This window comes from Phocoena sinus, chromosome 6, assembly GCF_008692025.1.
Source record: "Phocoena sinus isolate mPhoSin1 chromosome 6, mPhoSin1.pri, whole genome shotgun sequence".
In the NCBI taxonomy this organism is placed as follows: Eukaryota; Metazoa; Chordata; class Mammalia; order Artiodactyla; family Phocoenidae; genus Phocoena; species Phocoena sinus.
Window position 1 is genome coordinate 2,330,008 of NC_045768.1, and position 16,185 is coordinate 2,346,192.

General features: G+C 57.8%; 1 protein-coding gene across 3 annotated transcripts in view; it reads right to left on the reverse strand.

Annotated features, from left to right (window-relative positions):
* Positions 1–1,201: 1,201 nt before the first annotated feature.
* The window catches only part of VAV2 (vav guanine nucleotide exchange factor 2), a 178,783-nt gene continuing 163,799 nt past the window's right edge, over positions 1,202–16,185 (reverse strand). Inside the window, exons 21-28 of one of the 3 annotated variants that reach the window (XM_032634006.1) lie at positions 15,866–15,940; positions 14,529–14,581; positions 13,110–13,226; positions 10,450–10,537; positions 9,251–9,374; positions 8,381–8,467; positions 7,185–7,339; positions 1,202–3,422 (exon numbers count right to left, since the gene is read on the reverse strand). In XM_032634006.1, the coding sequence (XP_032489897.1) occupies positions 3,375–3,422; positions 7,185–7,339; positions 8,381–8,467; positions 9,251–9,374; positions 10,450–10,537; positions 13,110–13,226; positions 14,529–14,581; positions 15,866–15,940 (747 nt within the window). In that variant the 3' untranslated portion in view covers positions 1,202–3,374. Of the gene's footprint in view, positions 3,423–7,184; positions 7,343–8,380; positions 8,468–9,250; positions 9,375–10,449; positions 10,538–13,109; positions 13,227–14,528; positions 14,582–15,865; positions 15,941–16,185 lie in introns of all 3 variants that reach the window. The other 2 variants (XM_032634005.1, XM_032634004.1) reach the window with 2 other exon arrangements.

Below are 16,185 nucleotides of genomic sequence, written 5' to 3' on the forward strand. Positions count from 1 at the left end.
GCAGGCCTGTCCCCGCTGGGCCTGCACCCCGTCCACACGCAGGCCTGGGGCTTCCCACCCTTTTCCGGTCTGGACCCCTCAGCGGGTGCTGCTGGTGCCCTCCCCAAGGGCCCCCAGCCCCATGTTCACCCACAGCTGCCCCTCAGGCCGCCACAGCTCTCTGCTCCCCGGCCTGGAGCTTTCTCCAAGGCCGTCCAAGCTCAGGGCAGCTGAGTGCCGGCCCAGGGGCTGGTCAGCGAGGGTTTGGGCCTTTCCATCCCCTACGTGTGGACACGAGAACTCAGAACTAGAGGCTGGTTCTCGGGGAGGCGGTGTGGGAACACCTGGCCTCTCGGGGGACTCAGGACTGAGAGATTCTCAGAGAGGGGGCGGTCCCCCCATCTGGTTCTCGGGGCACCAGCTTAAGCCAGGCTCCGAGTCTCCCTCGGCCCTCACCGCCCCAAGGTGGGTCCCGTCCGGTCCCATCTCCGCAGTAACAAGACCCAACATTCTCCAGGCTGTGCACCCAGCCCAGGTCCTGCATCTGCAGCCCCCGGTGTGGCCACATGCCTAAGCCTGGGTAAGGAGAGTGAGGGGGAGCGCGGTGTCGGCTTCTGCATCTGCCCACAGCCTCGATGGCAGCAGCTCTGGCAGCCACCTTGGACCACGAGGTAACAATGAGGAAGGAAGTGCATGCTGAAGATGAGGGCAGTCTGGGGGGTGGTGGGGGCCCCAAGCCACCCTGGGCTACCACCTCTGCACTGCTTCCCCGTAAGGGAGAAGTAAGTCTCTACCGTACTGTTCTGATTTTCTCTACCACAGGCCACAGAGTCACCCTCCGGAGAGATTATTTTTATCTCCAACACATATATATAAAGAAACATGCTCAGGAGGTGAAGGACATGCCCAAGTGGCAGGGCTGGGGTCTGAATCCCGTCCAAACAGAAGACAGTGACACCCGCCTCTGAGAGCTGCTGGAGGGGTCACAGGGCGCTGCACAGGAAGCCCGTGACCTGGGCCGGTCTGGAGGTGCCTGGTCGGTGGCCCGGCGTCACTGTCGCTCCAGACCCCCAGCGGGTGGCTGAGGCCGAGCCACCCCAAGGCCCATGTCTGACCCAGGCCACCGCCCCCTGGGCCGACAGTATCCGGACGGGGCAGACCCTTCTGGACACACAGGAATCCAGCCAGTCCCTCCTCCCCAGCATGAAAGTCCAGCCACTCCTGCAGAAAAGAACTCAGGTTTATTTGTGGTAGAAACCGTGGTCTGAAAAAAACCTATTGGCAAATGTACAGTTTGCGTCTGTTTGGGGTCCCCACCAGCTGCGGGACCCCCAGATCCCTGACCCGCATGCGTCGGGCTCCTAAGTGTTCACAGCTAATCTCAGGCCCCAGGTCCGAAGCCCCGCCAGAGGGCGTCCCATCTCCTGCTGCAACCACCTGCGTCCCAAGCCTGTGCCCGGCCCTCCTCCCCTGCTGCTTCCTGCAGTGCAAAACCTAACCCAACCAAGACAAGCTCCCTAACACACAAAAACAAAGCAAAACAGTCACAAGAACCAGGGTTCTAAATTAGGTTTTCTCAGTGTCCTTCGTTATCACGATGCCTTGTTTCATGACCTCAAATATACATTATTTTCTTGCTATTATAAAATCTCTTCCTTATTATCCACAGATATATACTGGGAGTTTTGGAGGAAATAACTACCAACCTGTTTTTCCCTTAAAAAGCAAACGAGCCAAACCAAAACCAAAACGAAACGAAACAAGACCCTATAACAACATCAGTAACAGAAACCAAAGCTCTTCCGACAACCGTAAACACGAAAGGCGCTGGCCGGCTGGTTTTCTCCCCTCCCATCCCGGGCTCACAGCTGGGCCAGCTGTGCCGAGGTCACGTGCAAAGTGCTGGGTGCACCCTGACAAGGATTTGGGTCTGCTCTCTCCGTGGAAAATCCTTCCTTCCCCCGCTTTGCCCACCGCCCCCAAATACAGTTCTGTGACCCTCATTTCCCAAAAGCCTTTGCTGGCTGCCTTGTCTCTCCTGCCTGCACACGCCCTCTCAGACCCCTCCCCGTCTCCTCCCCACGCCAGGAGGCTGCCGTGTTGAGCTGATGCTGGAGATCTCAAGGCTGACCTCAGAGGAGCCCCAGGGTGCAGTGCGGCCACCAGCGCCCACCCCGGCAGGGGCCAGCCTTGGCAACGCCCGACCTCACGCGGCTGACCGAAGGGAAAGGGGGACCCGCGAAGCCCACGCTGCACCCGTAGCTTTGGCACGGAACTCGGAGGGGACAGCGTCACTGGGTCTCAGGCGGCATCCGGGCGGAGAGAAGAGGGTCCGGCCAAGCCAGCCAGAGGTCAAGGGCCAGGCGGGGTGTGGAGGGCAAGCTCGGGGGTGGAGCTTCCCCAAGAGCACTGACTGACTTCAGGCTGTGGCCGCAGGCCCTGTTTCGTGGGCTGCAAGAGCCCTTGGAAGGAAGACTTGCAGAGGGCTAGAACCGACATCTGTGCAAAGGCTGGGAAGACCCTCAGGGACCCCCCTGCAGGACGCGGGACACCCAGAGAGCCCGCCTGCTTGGGGGTGGTGGCGGGGGGCCTCCTTCTGGAGAGGAAAGTGAACAGCAGAGACCAGGCCAGCAGAAAGCCCCGTCTGCTTCCTGCCCACGGGAGGGCTGGCGAACCATGTATCCACCTGGCAGCAGGACAGGACAGACACACACCAAGGGCTCAGGGCAAAGGACAGTACCACTGACTGGGGAGCGGGGTCGGCAGCTTCAAGGTTCCTAAGGCTCCCTCCCGAGAGAGCGGCCACCCCAGGGTCTCTGCACACCCCCGGTGCAGAGGGACAGCAGGAAGCCGGGGGGCCGCACAGGCCCTGGCGATGCTCCCTCCCTCTGTCCCCGAGCACAGCAGCCTGGCTCTGGGCCCTTCCGCCTCCCCCTGGGAGCAGCAGGGCGGAGGGTCCAGAGGCTGAGCGGAAGGGACCAAGGGGAAGGTCCCCAGCCCTCCCTGGGACAGCATATGCCATTCAAACCTAAGCTCCTGCAGGCCATCTCGACAGGACAAGGGCAAGGTGAGCTCTGGCCTCAGCTGTCACCCAGAGCCTGGCTCGGGACGCCACAGGCGCTCCCTCTACTCGGCACTCTGGTGGTGGCAGCCAAGCAGGGCTGGCCCAGATCTCCTGTATGTACAAGTGGCGTACCCAGGACAGGCCACCAAGGGCAGGCTGATGGTGGGACGGATCACATGTAGGGTTCTGAACACCCTCCCCATCCCCATGGGCTGTTGAAGACTGGAAGGTTGGCGGGCATTTCCCCTCTGAGTCTCAGAGCTGGAGACAGGCTTCAGCACCGGAGTGACTCTTCCAAGAAAATCGGCGAGTCCTGTCCGCGTCCTTGCTGTCACTGGATGCCCTCTTCTTCTACGTACGTTGAAGGAAACCAGCCGATCTGAGAAAGATGACAGACTCACGTTAAGAGTGTGTGAAGGGTGAGGGCAAGTGGAGGTCTGTGGAGGTGGGCGATTCTTTAAGAGACTGGCGTCCTAAGGCAGGCCCACCCCCAAGAGAGGCCCTGGAGAAGAGGCAGAGAGCCTAGCGGAGCCGAGGCCCAGGAGCAGGGGTGACCCTGAAATGCACCAGCCCAGAGCAGTTCAAGGCGACCTGCCCGCCAGCAAACAATTAAATCCTCTCTGGAGGAAAATAACATCATCCAGAGCCTCTGTGGTCTTTTATACGCAAGCTCGGCATTTAATCAGGAACAAGTGACAGAAACTAAGAGAAAATGCAGACAGCAGAAACCAGTCTACAGGTCATCCAGATACTGGGGTCATCCATCAGGAAACGTAAGTGACTCTAACCTGTCTGTTTCAGAAAACTGATGAAAAAGCAGGAAAATTTCCCAGAGAACTAAAATCAGAAATCAAATGGAAATCCTAGAACTGAAAAATATAATGACTGAAGTGAAGAGCAGATTAGACAAAGCAGAAAAGAAGACTAATACACTGGAAGAGAAGTCAGTAAAAAGTAATGAGATGGAAAACCAGAGAAAATGGATGAAACACACATAAAAATATTATGTGGGCCACGGTGAACAAGATCTACCATCCATGTGAACAGATCCCCAGGAGAAGAGAGAGAAAATGGAGCAGGTGCACTATCTGAAGAAATGTCCAAAACTGATGTAGGACATCAAACCACACATTCAAAAAAATCTCTGCAAATCTCCAACAGAATGAATACAGAGAAAACCATACATAGGCACAGTATAGTAAAACTGATGAAAAACAAAGACTCTTTTCCCATGGAGCCCAATGGGGAGTAGTGCAGACACTTCCTCCAAAGGAATCACCATAAGAATGCTGATGGACTGTTCTACAGAAATGATGGAAGCCTGGTGACAATGGAATGACATCCTCGAAGTGCTGAAATAAAAGATCTGCCAGCCTAGACCTCTAAACCCAGTAAAACATACCCTTCAAAGATGAACTCAATAAAATGGCTCACAAAAAGGAAGCAGGTCTCATTGGAGAGATGACGGATTGCTGGGGGAGAATGACCAAGTGGAGAAGAGAAAGCTTTTCCTTACAGTAGAACACCCACTAATAAGTGTATAAAAAAAGATAGAAAATCACTATTCTCCACCATGATAGAAATAACTGAATAGGCAAAATTCATCAAGGAGTGATAAGACTAGTAGGTGAAAGTTTGATGAGGAACAGCCCGTTTATCTGATTTCAAAGTACTACCCTGCACGTTACTCATCAATTACAGTAAATTCAGAGTGGAGAAACTTGACAGGCACCACCTTAACCAAGTGATCAGAGTTAATGTCACAATAATGGGGCAAACAATAAACTTCTTGAAAGGACCCTACAGCCACTGAAAAAGAGAAAACATCCCCATTGTGGTGTTCCCACCAAAAAATACCACCTCAGTCTAATCACGAAGAAATATCAAAGAAACCTAAATTGAGGGATAGTCTACAAAAATAACTGGCCCATACTCTCCACATTGTCAAAGTCACGTAAGACAGAGAAAAGCTGAAGAACTGTCCCAGGTTAAAGAGAGTTGAGGGTCATGGCAAGTAAATGCAATTCATGATCTAGGACCAGGGGAAAATAACTAGAGAAGACACTATTGGGACAGTTGTGAAGTCTGAATATGGACTGGGGAGTAGATAATTATAGCAAAGGGAAATGTCCTTGATCTTAAGAAATATACACTACAGTTCTTTAAGGGTAAAGCGCTATGATTTCTGCAATTGATTTCCAAATGGTTTAGAGAAAAATAAGTGTACACACACACACACTTACAGAGAGAGAGAGAGAGAGAAAATGCAAATGAGAAACCAAATGAACAAACCATTCTTAATTGGTAAATTTGGGCATATGGGGGTTTTTGTAGGACTGTGACTTTTCTTTAAATTTGAAATTATATCAAAACAAATTACAAATATTTTATAATGAAAGCATTTAAAAAAGTGAAAGAAAGATGTGTTCGGATCCAACAAAAACTGAGAATCTATACGTAGCAGACTTGCACTAAAAATCATACTAAGAGGGAACTTCAAGCACCAGGAATGTGGTTTTGATTGTGTGTATAACGATGCAGAAAGAAATGAGGAACCCCGGGAAAGGTAAAGAGGTAAGTCGAAATGAAAATTAACTGCTTAAAACAAAAACAATGTCTTACGGGGTTAAAAAATGTCAAATTAAGAAACATGACAACACCTGCCCAAAAGTTGGAAGGAAAATGAATACAGTCAAAGGGCGTCAGGTCCTTGCATTGTCTGGTAAGTAGTGAAAGTACTAATTTAAGGTGGTCTGTCAGAAATCAAAGTGTACATTGAACCTCTAAGGTAACCACTTAAGTAACAGGAAAAGAATGTGTAACTAACAAACTAAGCAAGGGGGGTGAGAAGTGGAATAGAAAAATTGATTAATCCGAAAGTTGGAAAGAAAGGACAACAAAGAAGGAATAGATGTGAAAAATAGAAAATAAACAGATGATGCATTTAAATCTAAATATCTCAGTAATTACATTAAATGTAAATGGACTACGTATACTAATCAAAACGTCAAGGCTGTCAGATCAGACTGGCTTGTAAAAGTCCATTTATAATAAGATTTTATCATCTAGCTATCTTAAATATAAGAATACAGCAAAGCTGAAAGTAATACAAGAAAGAAGAAAGTATGCCATGCAAAACACTAATACCCTCAAAAAGCTGGTGTCTCTCAAACAGCGGGAAAAGCAGACTTCACAGCAAGAAGAACTGCGACATTTCATAACAGGGTTAAAGTATCAGCAACAGGAATATCTAGCAACACTCTAAACCAGTGGTTCTAAAACTGAACGCTGCATCAAAATCACCTGGGAAACTGGCTGACATCATGACTGGGGTGAGGGCCCAGCTCCAGGCGCCTCTTGGCACTTTTGAGAGCTAGCAGTCCCAGCCCTCTAGGTGGACTGCCTAGGACTCAGAGGCCTCACACTTCTGAAGGGCTGTCAGATGGAAAAAGGATCAGACCCAAGGGCCTCCAAGGTAGAGGCAGACCAGTTCCTTCCACCCAGCAATGGAATGGTAAGTGACGGGAGCCAAGTCTGTGGGCAGCTGCAGCCCCTGCAAAAACTGGACGTTTCCTAATCGGTGCTTTGTGGAGCCCAGGCACCCTGTCGGGTGACTGCCAATGGAACTGGTCAAAGCCAGGGGGTCCAGACAGGGTACCAGGATAAGGAGCCGTGGGGTTTCAGAGTCGCAGGCTGGCTGGGGGCACTGTGTGTCCCCTCCCATCTCACCAAGGTGTAAATGGGGTCTTATGGAATGGCAGGAGCCCTGTGAGGACATCCCGACCCTACTCTCAGTCCTGCAGGCTCCCGGCCTGCAAAGAGGGTTGGGCACGTGCAAGGGACTTAAAGACAGCACCCAACATCTGTCCTATGCCGTTTCCACAACGGACCGTAGAATAGGACCAAGCACAGATACAGCGTCAGACAGGCCGGGGTCCAGATCTGAGCCAGGAAGTCGCTTCCTCACTGTGACCTTGGCTCACAGAAACTGGGGACACCCAACCTCCTGGGCGCAGTCAGAGGGCACGGGGTCGGGGCAAGGTGGGGCTGCGGTGCCAGCCTGCCGGAGCCCCACCTTCCCGAGCACCGCAGGGAGGCGGAGCCCCCGTGGGGCCCAGGACCCAGGGCCGGTCCCACTCACCCGGCCGTTGGTCTCGCCCTTCCACCAGCCCTGGTCCCCACCGATGCGGCTGTAGATCTTCACCACGTCGCCTTCTCGCAGCGAGAGCTCCCGCAGGTCCCGGGCAGCAAAGTTGTACCTGGCCACGGCCGTGCCGATGACGCGGGGCGTAAACACTGCTGGGGGGAGACGGGTGGCGTCACACAGCTGCCAGGCGGGGCCGCCAGGGCTGAGGGTCCTTCGGGCCGAGCTGGGTCTCTCTCCCGGGGCCCAGCCCTGTGCCCACAGAGGAGCCCGTGGAGCAGAAAGGCTCTGGCGGGACAGACCAGGCTCCAATCCCAGGGCCCCTCGCTCCTCTGTGGGCGCCCCAACCTGTGGGCACGTGGCCCACCCGAGCTCCACCGTGATTGAGTCAGAGCCTCACCGCCCCACTGGGGGCCGTCACAGGCGGCGAGCGTGCCCACGGGGATACGAGCGGGTGTCGGTGCTCTGTCACAGCTCCCTCGGGGCCTTCCCCCGTGTGCCCAGGGCCTGGGCATCACATGGCCAGTGGATAGCTGAGTGCCTGCTGCCCAGCTCCCAGCCTGCAGTCTGACAAAGTGCCTGGAATTGGACCCCAGGGCACTGCTGCCCGACTTCCCTCGTGTCCCCAACTCCAAAGCCCAAACGAAACCGGAAAGCCGGTTGGGCCAGCTTGGCCCGGGACCCAGGAGTCCTGACGGACAGATGACAATGGCCCGTGACGGGAGGGGCAGCACATGCGGCTGCTGGGGAGGGCTCTGCCTCTGGCAGTAGAGGGCCGTGCGGTCAAGGCCAGTCGAGACCTGTCCCCCTGCACCCAAGCCCCACAGGTCCTCCTTAGTGTCGCCGAGTGGGGCCCGCCCCAGGTCTACTCCCACCTTCACCCCGAGGGGGTCGCCCAGCTGTTTGCTGCTGCCAGACGCAAAGCTCCCGGGGAGCAACGGGGGACAGTGGGTGATGAGTTGGAGAGGGGTCGTGGGGGTGAGCATGGCAGGGGTGAGGGCAGCGCCAGGCCGGACTGTGTCTGCAGGAGCCGCGGCAGCCCCGCCCCCCGCGCCCCCGCCGCTCCCCTCTGCACACACCCGCCCCGCCCCGCCCAGGCTGCGGGAGGCTGCGGACACTTTCAGGCCGGGGCCGTGGCCCGCCAGGCAGCTGGTGGCAGGCCGGGCCCCCCACGCCCCGAGCAGCAGCGGTACCTGGCCAGAAGGGCACGGAGGAGCCCTGAGAAGCAAGGCTGAAGCCCTGAGGACTGAGAAAAGAAAAGTTGTAGGAAGCGCAGGAAGCTGCAAAGAGGCGAGAGAGACTGTGAAAGGGGGGCCGGGGAGCATCCACACGCCGTCCCAGACGCGGTCCCAGGCGGCGGGGAGGGGGCCCAGGCCCCGCCCAGGGCACCAGGAGGGCAGCGGGACGGCGCGGGCCCTGGCTCCACCTCCTGCACCTGTTTCCTGGGCCACCTCCTCCCAGTGGGCGGGCTCACGCGAGGATACAGGAAACTATTCGCGCAGATCACAGCCCCTCGCCCGGCACACAGTAGGTGCTCACTAAAGGCCCGTCGTTCCTCTCCTGGCCTGCTCTGCCCCAGTGGGACCCGAGGTCCTGCGGGCCCCTGCAGCTGGAGGAAGTGGGGTGGCTGGCTCGGAGACAGAGCCCTGGGCCGGATGCCAAACACCCTGGGCCCAGCCTGCCCCTGCCCCCAGCTGGCTCCCATCTGCGCTATGGAGCCCCATCTGCAAACAGAGGTACTGGCTCTGGCTCCCTCTAGCTGGGGTCCCTGGGCGGGGCGGGGGGGGGGATGCTGGGGCACAGGGATGGATTTGAGGACAGAAGGGACCTGCCCTGTTCCCTCCCCACTCTGACCTCCAGGCAGAGGTATCGAAACTCGGAGCAGCAATTCATAGCTGGCACCCCCCACCTGTCACATGGGGCCGCCCTGGCACCCTGGCTCAGGAGGGTGCTGGTGAAGGGCTGCGGGGCCTGGGCCACTGCTCCCCGGGGTGGGAATAGGGAAGGGGCTCCTGGCCGAGGTCAGTGTAGCCCACCAGAAGCCTTCCGCGCACGGGCGTTACCTGGGGACCGGCTGGAGGCCCTAGAGGCCACGCGTTCCCGTGACTTGTAGGGGTACTTGAGCGTGGTGTCCAACTGCTTGAAGCTCTCCTTGAGCGAGTGGCACTGGTAGTACTCTACCAACTCCTGCAAGACGCACACACTCACTGCTACCTCCGCCTCCAGGCAGTCCTCCCAGACGCCCTGCCCTCCCTCTCCCACCTCCCCAGGTTCGCACAGGGGACTCATCTCCTTGACCCCCGAAAACACCCCTCCTCCTCGCTGCCCCTCCTAGAACCCAAACTGGGGGCAGGGTGGTCAGTATCGCAAACTTTTGATCCTGCAATTTCTCTCCCAAAAGTTTCTAAGGGAAGAGTCAGGGAAGAAGGCCGGGATTGATGGACACAAATGCTCCCTGCGACACTCTTCGTAATGGAGAAACACTTGAAACGCCCACAAGTGCCTCGAGAAAATCCCAGCATATCCATGTGACCGAATGCCACGCGGCTACAGTGGGGCAGGAAGAGGGTGGTGCCCCTGGTGAGCATTCATTGTGTTGAGAGGTAAACTAAGAGTTGGGTCCAGTGTGGCCAGGGGCTTTGTTTGAAAAAAGAACCTATAAACCACACCTAGGCTCTACTTAGAGGCGGTGGGGGCTCACCCTGAGACGAGAACATCAGGTTTGGGGGCAGACTGTGGATACTCTCTGTTTTACTGGGTGTGTTTCTGCGGCCGCAGTGGGCAGTCTAAGAGCCCAAATGCTCCAGTTAGATGTTCTCCGTGCACGGAACAAGCGTAATTTAGCAAAGAAACACCAGGTCCAACTTTAAAATCATTTTAAGAAGGACTATGCCTCTCGCGGCTTTCTGGCTGGGCTGGGACAGCTGGGGGTAGGGGCGTTGGAAGCGGATGGGCTGTGATGCTGGTGGCCCTACTGTGTCCACCACGGGGTTTGGGGGACAGAAGCCTGACTCGGGGGCCTGCGACGAGGCCCTCCCTGTCCCAAGGTGCCCTACAATCCAGTTTCCCTGGATCTTTCCCACACTGGGAAGACTCTCCTCCCCGGGGAGACGGGGGCCCCTGCTGGGCTCTCCCCCTCTGCAAGCCCGGCCCGCAGGAGTGGGTGCAGGGGGCCCCTCCTCCTCGGTGTGGCTGCAGTGGGGGACCTGGGCCCTCCTACCCCCCTCGGGGATGGGCCGGCTGGAGCTGCGGGATCACGTACTGAGAGGCTTTCAAATTTCTTGGCTTCGGTGATGTGCACCCAGCTGTCCTTCTCCACCACCTTGATGTGTTTCACCTCGTCATTGAATCTGGGCAGAGCACACGGGAGCGCCGGTCACTACGCGAGCCACACGGCCCCCGGCCCCCCAGGGGTCCAGGCTTATTGTATGTTTGCTGAGCGAAGACCCCGGCCCTCGGCCCACACCTCCTGCTCCTATGGCTGCAACCTCTCTCCCCGCCCCGGCCGGGGCCTGTCTCCTACCGCTTGTCCATCCATCCATCACGCCACCCGTCTGAAGCCCAAACTCCCGGGTCAGCCAAGGCCTCAGGCCCCGAAGCTCCCCTCCTCTCCTCCATCCAGCGTCGCTGTGATGTCCTGCCCCGGATTCCACCTGTTCTCTGCACTGGGGATGTCCCCCTCCCCATTCCCCCATCACCTGGTGAGGCTTTCACAGCATGGTTTGTAAGTCAGAGGTCTGACCTTGGCCTGTGAGGCCCGAAGGGAGCACCCTCACCCCAGCTGGCCCGAGGAGCTCTTCCTCAGACACGCCAGGCACAAGCCTGCCACGCCCTGGCACTGGCTGTCCCCTCAGCCCCGAATGCTCACCCTCCTGCCACCCTCACGACCCTGCCTGGTGTCCAGGTCTCAGTTCAAATGTGGCCTCATTGGAGAGCGTGCACCCCTTGCCTCCGAATCACAAAGCCACACAACGACATCACAAGTAAAGAAAACGACACGCCAGTATCCCCTATGACGACGGAGGCACGAATCCTCAACGCACTCTCTCCACAGGCACATCTGTACACACCAACGTATAAAGAGGCCTTTACACCACGACCAAATGGGACACTCCAGGAGTGCAAGGCTGGTTTAACATCCGGAAACCAGTTAATGGAATAAACAGTTGTTAAATAAGCAAACGCCCAGCTGGCCAGCCTCCTCTCCCGTGGGGCCCTGGAGAACACCCACCACTCTGTTTCTCCTGGATTCAAAGTGAGCTGAGTGTGTGCAGCCCCACCCCGGCTCCTTGGACGAGACCCGTCTGAGCCCCACTCCAGAATCCTGCGGGCCAGGCACCCAGAAGGTGCTCCACGAATTCCTATCAGGCGAGAGACGTCTCTGCCACTTCACTGCTTGGTGCTCCCAGTCTCTGCCACAGGCCTGCCGGCACGCCTCACGCGCCACTGATCTCCCAGGGCCCTACTGAGACTCTCACTGCGGGAGGCCCCACCTGCACCGGGTCACACACCTTACGATGCTCCCACCACCCACGGCGGATACAGCTGATCTCTGCTTGAGAGCAAGTCCTATGTACCAGGTGACCCAGGTTGTGCCCAGCTGACATTCACTAGACATCTGTCACTTTCAAGGCTGCAGGTGTCCTTTGGTTTTTGTATTTTAGAAAAGCCAGCGCATTTGTTTCAGGCCCAAACGTTAGTGGGGCCTCTTGGAAAGCCCGTGGGGACCGTCGCAGTTTGTCTACCTAGGTGGGGGTCTCGTCCTCAGTTCTGGCTCCTCCTAGCTGCCCAGATCCCGACCCCTCCAGCTCTTCCACCCCAGGGGTCCTCCAACAGCCATTCTGTACAGTGGGACCCTGTCCCGGATGACCAGGGCATGACCACCTGCAGCCTCCCAGTAACGCAGGAAGCGGATGGGGGTACGTTCACGCACGTGTACACGCGCAGGCACGCGGGCCGGCAGCACGTGCTCAGGCCGGGACCCGCGCCCTGCTGCTGGGGCGCTCGTGCCCTCGGCCCCCACTGGGCACAGATGCAGCGGAAGCTGAGGCAGGGGGCGGGAGAACAAAAGCTGAGATGGAAAGATGGGCGTGGGCTGTGTGCTCAGGACCTGGGTGCGGCCCACTGAGCCCGGCTCCCGTCTGCCCCTAACGGCCAGAGGCGCTCCTGCATCTCCTACCGAGAGGGCCTCTCTGCTCCCTCGCGTTGACTTCTGTGACTCGATACCAGAAGCACCCAGGCGGTGACTCTGTGGCCGTCCGGTGGCCCGGTCGCTGGGCCTGCCCCACCCCCCACCCAGCACCCACCCAGCAGACCCCGAGGGGGCCTTCCCTGGATACAGGTCACCCTGCTGGGGGCTCTTGACCCCATCAAGGTCACGGCAAACCAGAACCCTCTATTCACCGGCCTGAGACTCCTGTCCAGTGTGTGTCCTATGCCGATGGTGACCAATGACCAATCAGATTCTGTCTCTTGAAGAGGAGACAGAAGACCCACAAGGGGGCAGAGTCTGAGCGGGGTGACCCCAGCCCAAAGGCCACGGGCTGGAGCCCCGAGCTGGCAGCAGCGTGACTGCCCGTGTTCTCCAAGGCCACCTGCGGGGCCGCTGGAAGTCCCTGACCTCTCACCACAGGCCTGTCCCCATCCCTGAGCTCCTCTGGCCCCCACCACCTGAAAAACGCCAGACCGAGCCGACGGGGCGGCTTCGGGCAAGGCCGACGGCCGGCCGGGATCACTCACGCTTGTCCCGGGCCAGGTGCATTGTGCAGACCCGCTGACGCCCTTGCATCTCAAAAGTGCCCTGGCGTGGGCAACGCATCCCAAGGCCACACCCAACAAGCCCAGAATCCCGAGGGGATGTGGGCTCCTTGGCTCGGAACGGCATGAGGGCAGGGGTCTCTCTGAGCCCCAGCCTCCACGTACTTGATGCTTATGGCAAAGCGCTCGGCCTCGGCCGGCCGCTCCCTGATTAGGTAGGTCCCGCTGGCGTGGGATTTGAGCAGGTTGTCGGTCTGCTGCCGTTCCATGTTGCCGGCAAACCTGGAGCAGAGGGGGAAACGGGGGCTGTTCACTGACTCGGCTCTAATCTGCCGAAGAGCCTATTGGGACGTGAGGCCACGCCCCCAGGAGGAGGGGCGAGCAGTGGGCGGGGTCTGGAGGAGACGCGCGGGGCTGGGCATCCGCGTGCCCGCTCACAGCCCGCACAGGCAAGGTGGCTGGGGGAGAGACGAGGACCCCAAACAGGCCCCAGGCACTCCACCGCGGCCTCCACCCTCCAGAACCTTGGGCCTGCAGGAGGCGTTCAGGGTAACAAGACATTAGATCAAACTTCCTTTCCAAGTTGTCATTGTTTAATAAGCAGCGATAAACACAAACTGCTCATGGGGGGTTTTGTTCTGTGTCCTAACATACTGGAGACCATCAGCATCTCCATGGGTGGGTTTCCGACACACTGACTGAAAGCTTTTCTCGCTAGCTCTATGGAAATGAAGCCCACCCCGACCCCCAACCTCAAGAACAAAGCCTGACCCCATTTGCACCTCCCTGTCGGGCTAAATTGGGACTTTTGTAAACAGATTCATTAGGAAATTAAAGTTCTGTGCGTTATCCCATCAAGTGAAAATCACAGCTTAAGTCCTCCACCCTCCACATTAGGCCCAAATGCAGGGTGAACAGCGTACTGGAACAGACCCAGGGGTCTCAGAGACCCAGATGGGGCGGTGCCGGGGAGGCCAGGGGCACCGAGGGTGCAGGCACATCACACCACTGGGCACAGGGGTCCCGGGGTGGCTTCAGGGATCAACCCCAAACCGAAAACCACACGGGCAGACCCTCCCGGGGTCGAGCGGCCCCACTGCTCTGGGGCTGCCACAGAGCGAGCTTCTGCAGGGCCATGGCCACTGAAGGGCAGTCATTCTTCCAGGCAGCCGGTGAGCCAGGCGGCAGAGCGGTAAAAGCTGGCCCCGAGGCCGACCTGCATCTGAGACTCGTACCTACCGCGTCACCTCCACGTTTTATTCATCAAACAGCCCCACTGCTCTCATCAAGCCCGTAGGAGCAAATACAATTATAATTTTGGCCTTAAATATACCTCCTTCTACAGACTGGTATTTTAGACAAGGCTCAAGTAAGATCACACTTTAAAAAGGGCTTTGTTCTTCCAAATGTTAGAACCTGATGATCTGTTGACAGACGGGGAAACAGCAGCCTCGGGGTAGAGAAGACTCCCCTGGGGCTCCCAGCGACTCAGAGCCGAGGAGGGGAGAAGGCGGCCGCGTGCAGCCTGGCTCAGCCGCCCTGGAGACACGAGAGGCAGCCTGGGGCCCCCGCTGATCCACTCACCAGGGGTATGCGGTGTAGTCCATATCCCGGGACGGCGGCCGGCTGATGGGCGGCTGATGGGCAGGAGAGAACATTCGGGTTGGTGTATCCCCAGGCACTGTCCACAGAGCAGGGCCCAGCGACGTCCTATCATCAATGACCCCGGGAGCCCAGCACTGGCTACCAGAACGTCTGTGGACTTAGGCCCAGAGCCACCGTCCTGGGAGGTCCCTGAGGGCAGCAGCCAGGACTCACCATCTCTGAGTAGATGCTCAGTGGGTCTGATCGAATGAATGATTGATTGATTGAGCGAATGAATGAACATATAGCATCCAACTAACAGTGCGGTGTAAGGAGAAAGAGAGCAACCTGAAGGCGGCTACGACGGCCCACCGGTGGACAGGAGCACACCCTATACCTCGCACCCCCTGCAGCGGACGGGCCGCAGCCCCAAGGACAGGCATTGGGCGGGCAGCAGCCGCTCTGCAGGTAGAGAGCCGCGTCTGCAGCAAACCTCGCGGCTCTCCAGACCCCGCGCTGCGCCCTCGCTGGCCTGACCTCCCCTCACTGGGCCACAGGCTGGGAAGAGCCTCCCAGACTACCTGTCCCTTCCCCACCCCATTCACCATGCAGATGGGGAAACTGAGGGCCAGGGTTGGGAAGGGACCCTGAGGGACCCCCTGCCCCCCCGCAGGCCACCCAGTGAGTTAGTGACATTTTCTTCCTCTGCCGTCTGGTCCCTTCGACCTGCCAGCAAAGCCTGTCCTAAAATGCTTTCTCCTTCGACTGGGCAATGGCCTGCACAGAAGCACAGGCTGGGCGGTGGGGCCAGAGGCCGGGCAGGGCCCGGTAGGTGGACCGGGGCTCCCTGGGGGTCGGGCACCTGCCTGCTGCTCCTTCGGGAGAAGTTTCACTCTCTCACTTTTAGCTTTTTCTGGGGTGTGTGTGGGTGACGCAATTGCTGGTTGACAGCTCGATGCCTTTTGTAACAGAGCAGAATTTGCGCCACAGCGCTCAGATGCAAGAAATGCCATACTGCCTCTTTTCTAAACATCATAACATCTAGCTCTGAGTCCTTATGTTCGAGGGAGAAGACTTATAAAGTCCCTCCAGTGTGGAGAAAGGCGGCTGGTCTTTGGTCCATTGCACCTGCTGCAGAGATGCCCATTTTAGTGTTTTTAAAACAGCCAAGCCCTCCCAAGAGGAGGGATCCCCTGCCCCTTGGCCCTTCATCCCAGCTCCGGGGCCAGCTCACAACGGCCTGAACAAGTCCAGGGCGTCCTGAGTGAGGAGACAGCTCTCAGCACCCACGGCACCCTGGCCACCATGCTCCAGAAGCTTCCATGGAAAGTACTCACCCTTCCATCCACTGGACAGGGCTTCACAGACGAGCTAGGGAAGTAACCTGACTTCCTGGTTTGCACCAACCGACCCTGGGAGAGGACAGATGGTCAGGGCCGGCGGGGCCTGGCCTGGCCAGTGGTGGGGGGAGGGGGCATTGTAGTGTGCACTCAGCTTGTCCTGAGGAAGACGAGGGGAGTCCCTGAGAAGCCCATCACAGCACCACCTTCCTGCTGTGACCTCAGCTGGCCTCATCACCGTTTGGGGCGCCCTCACTTCACAGATCCCAGAGAAGCTACACGGCTTGTTCGGCACTGGGACCAGAGCCCCCTCTCCT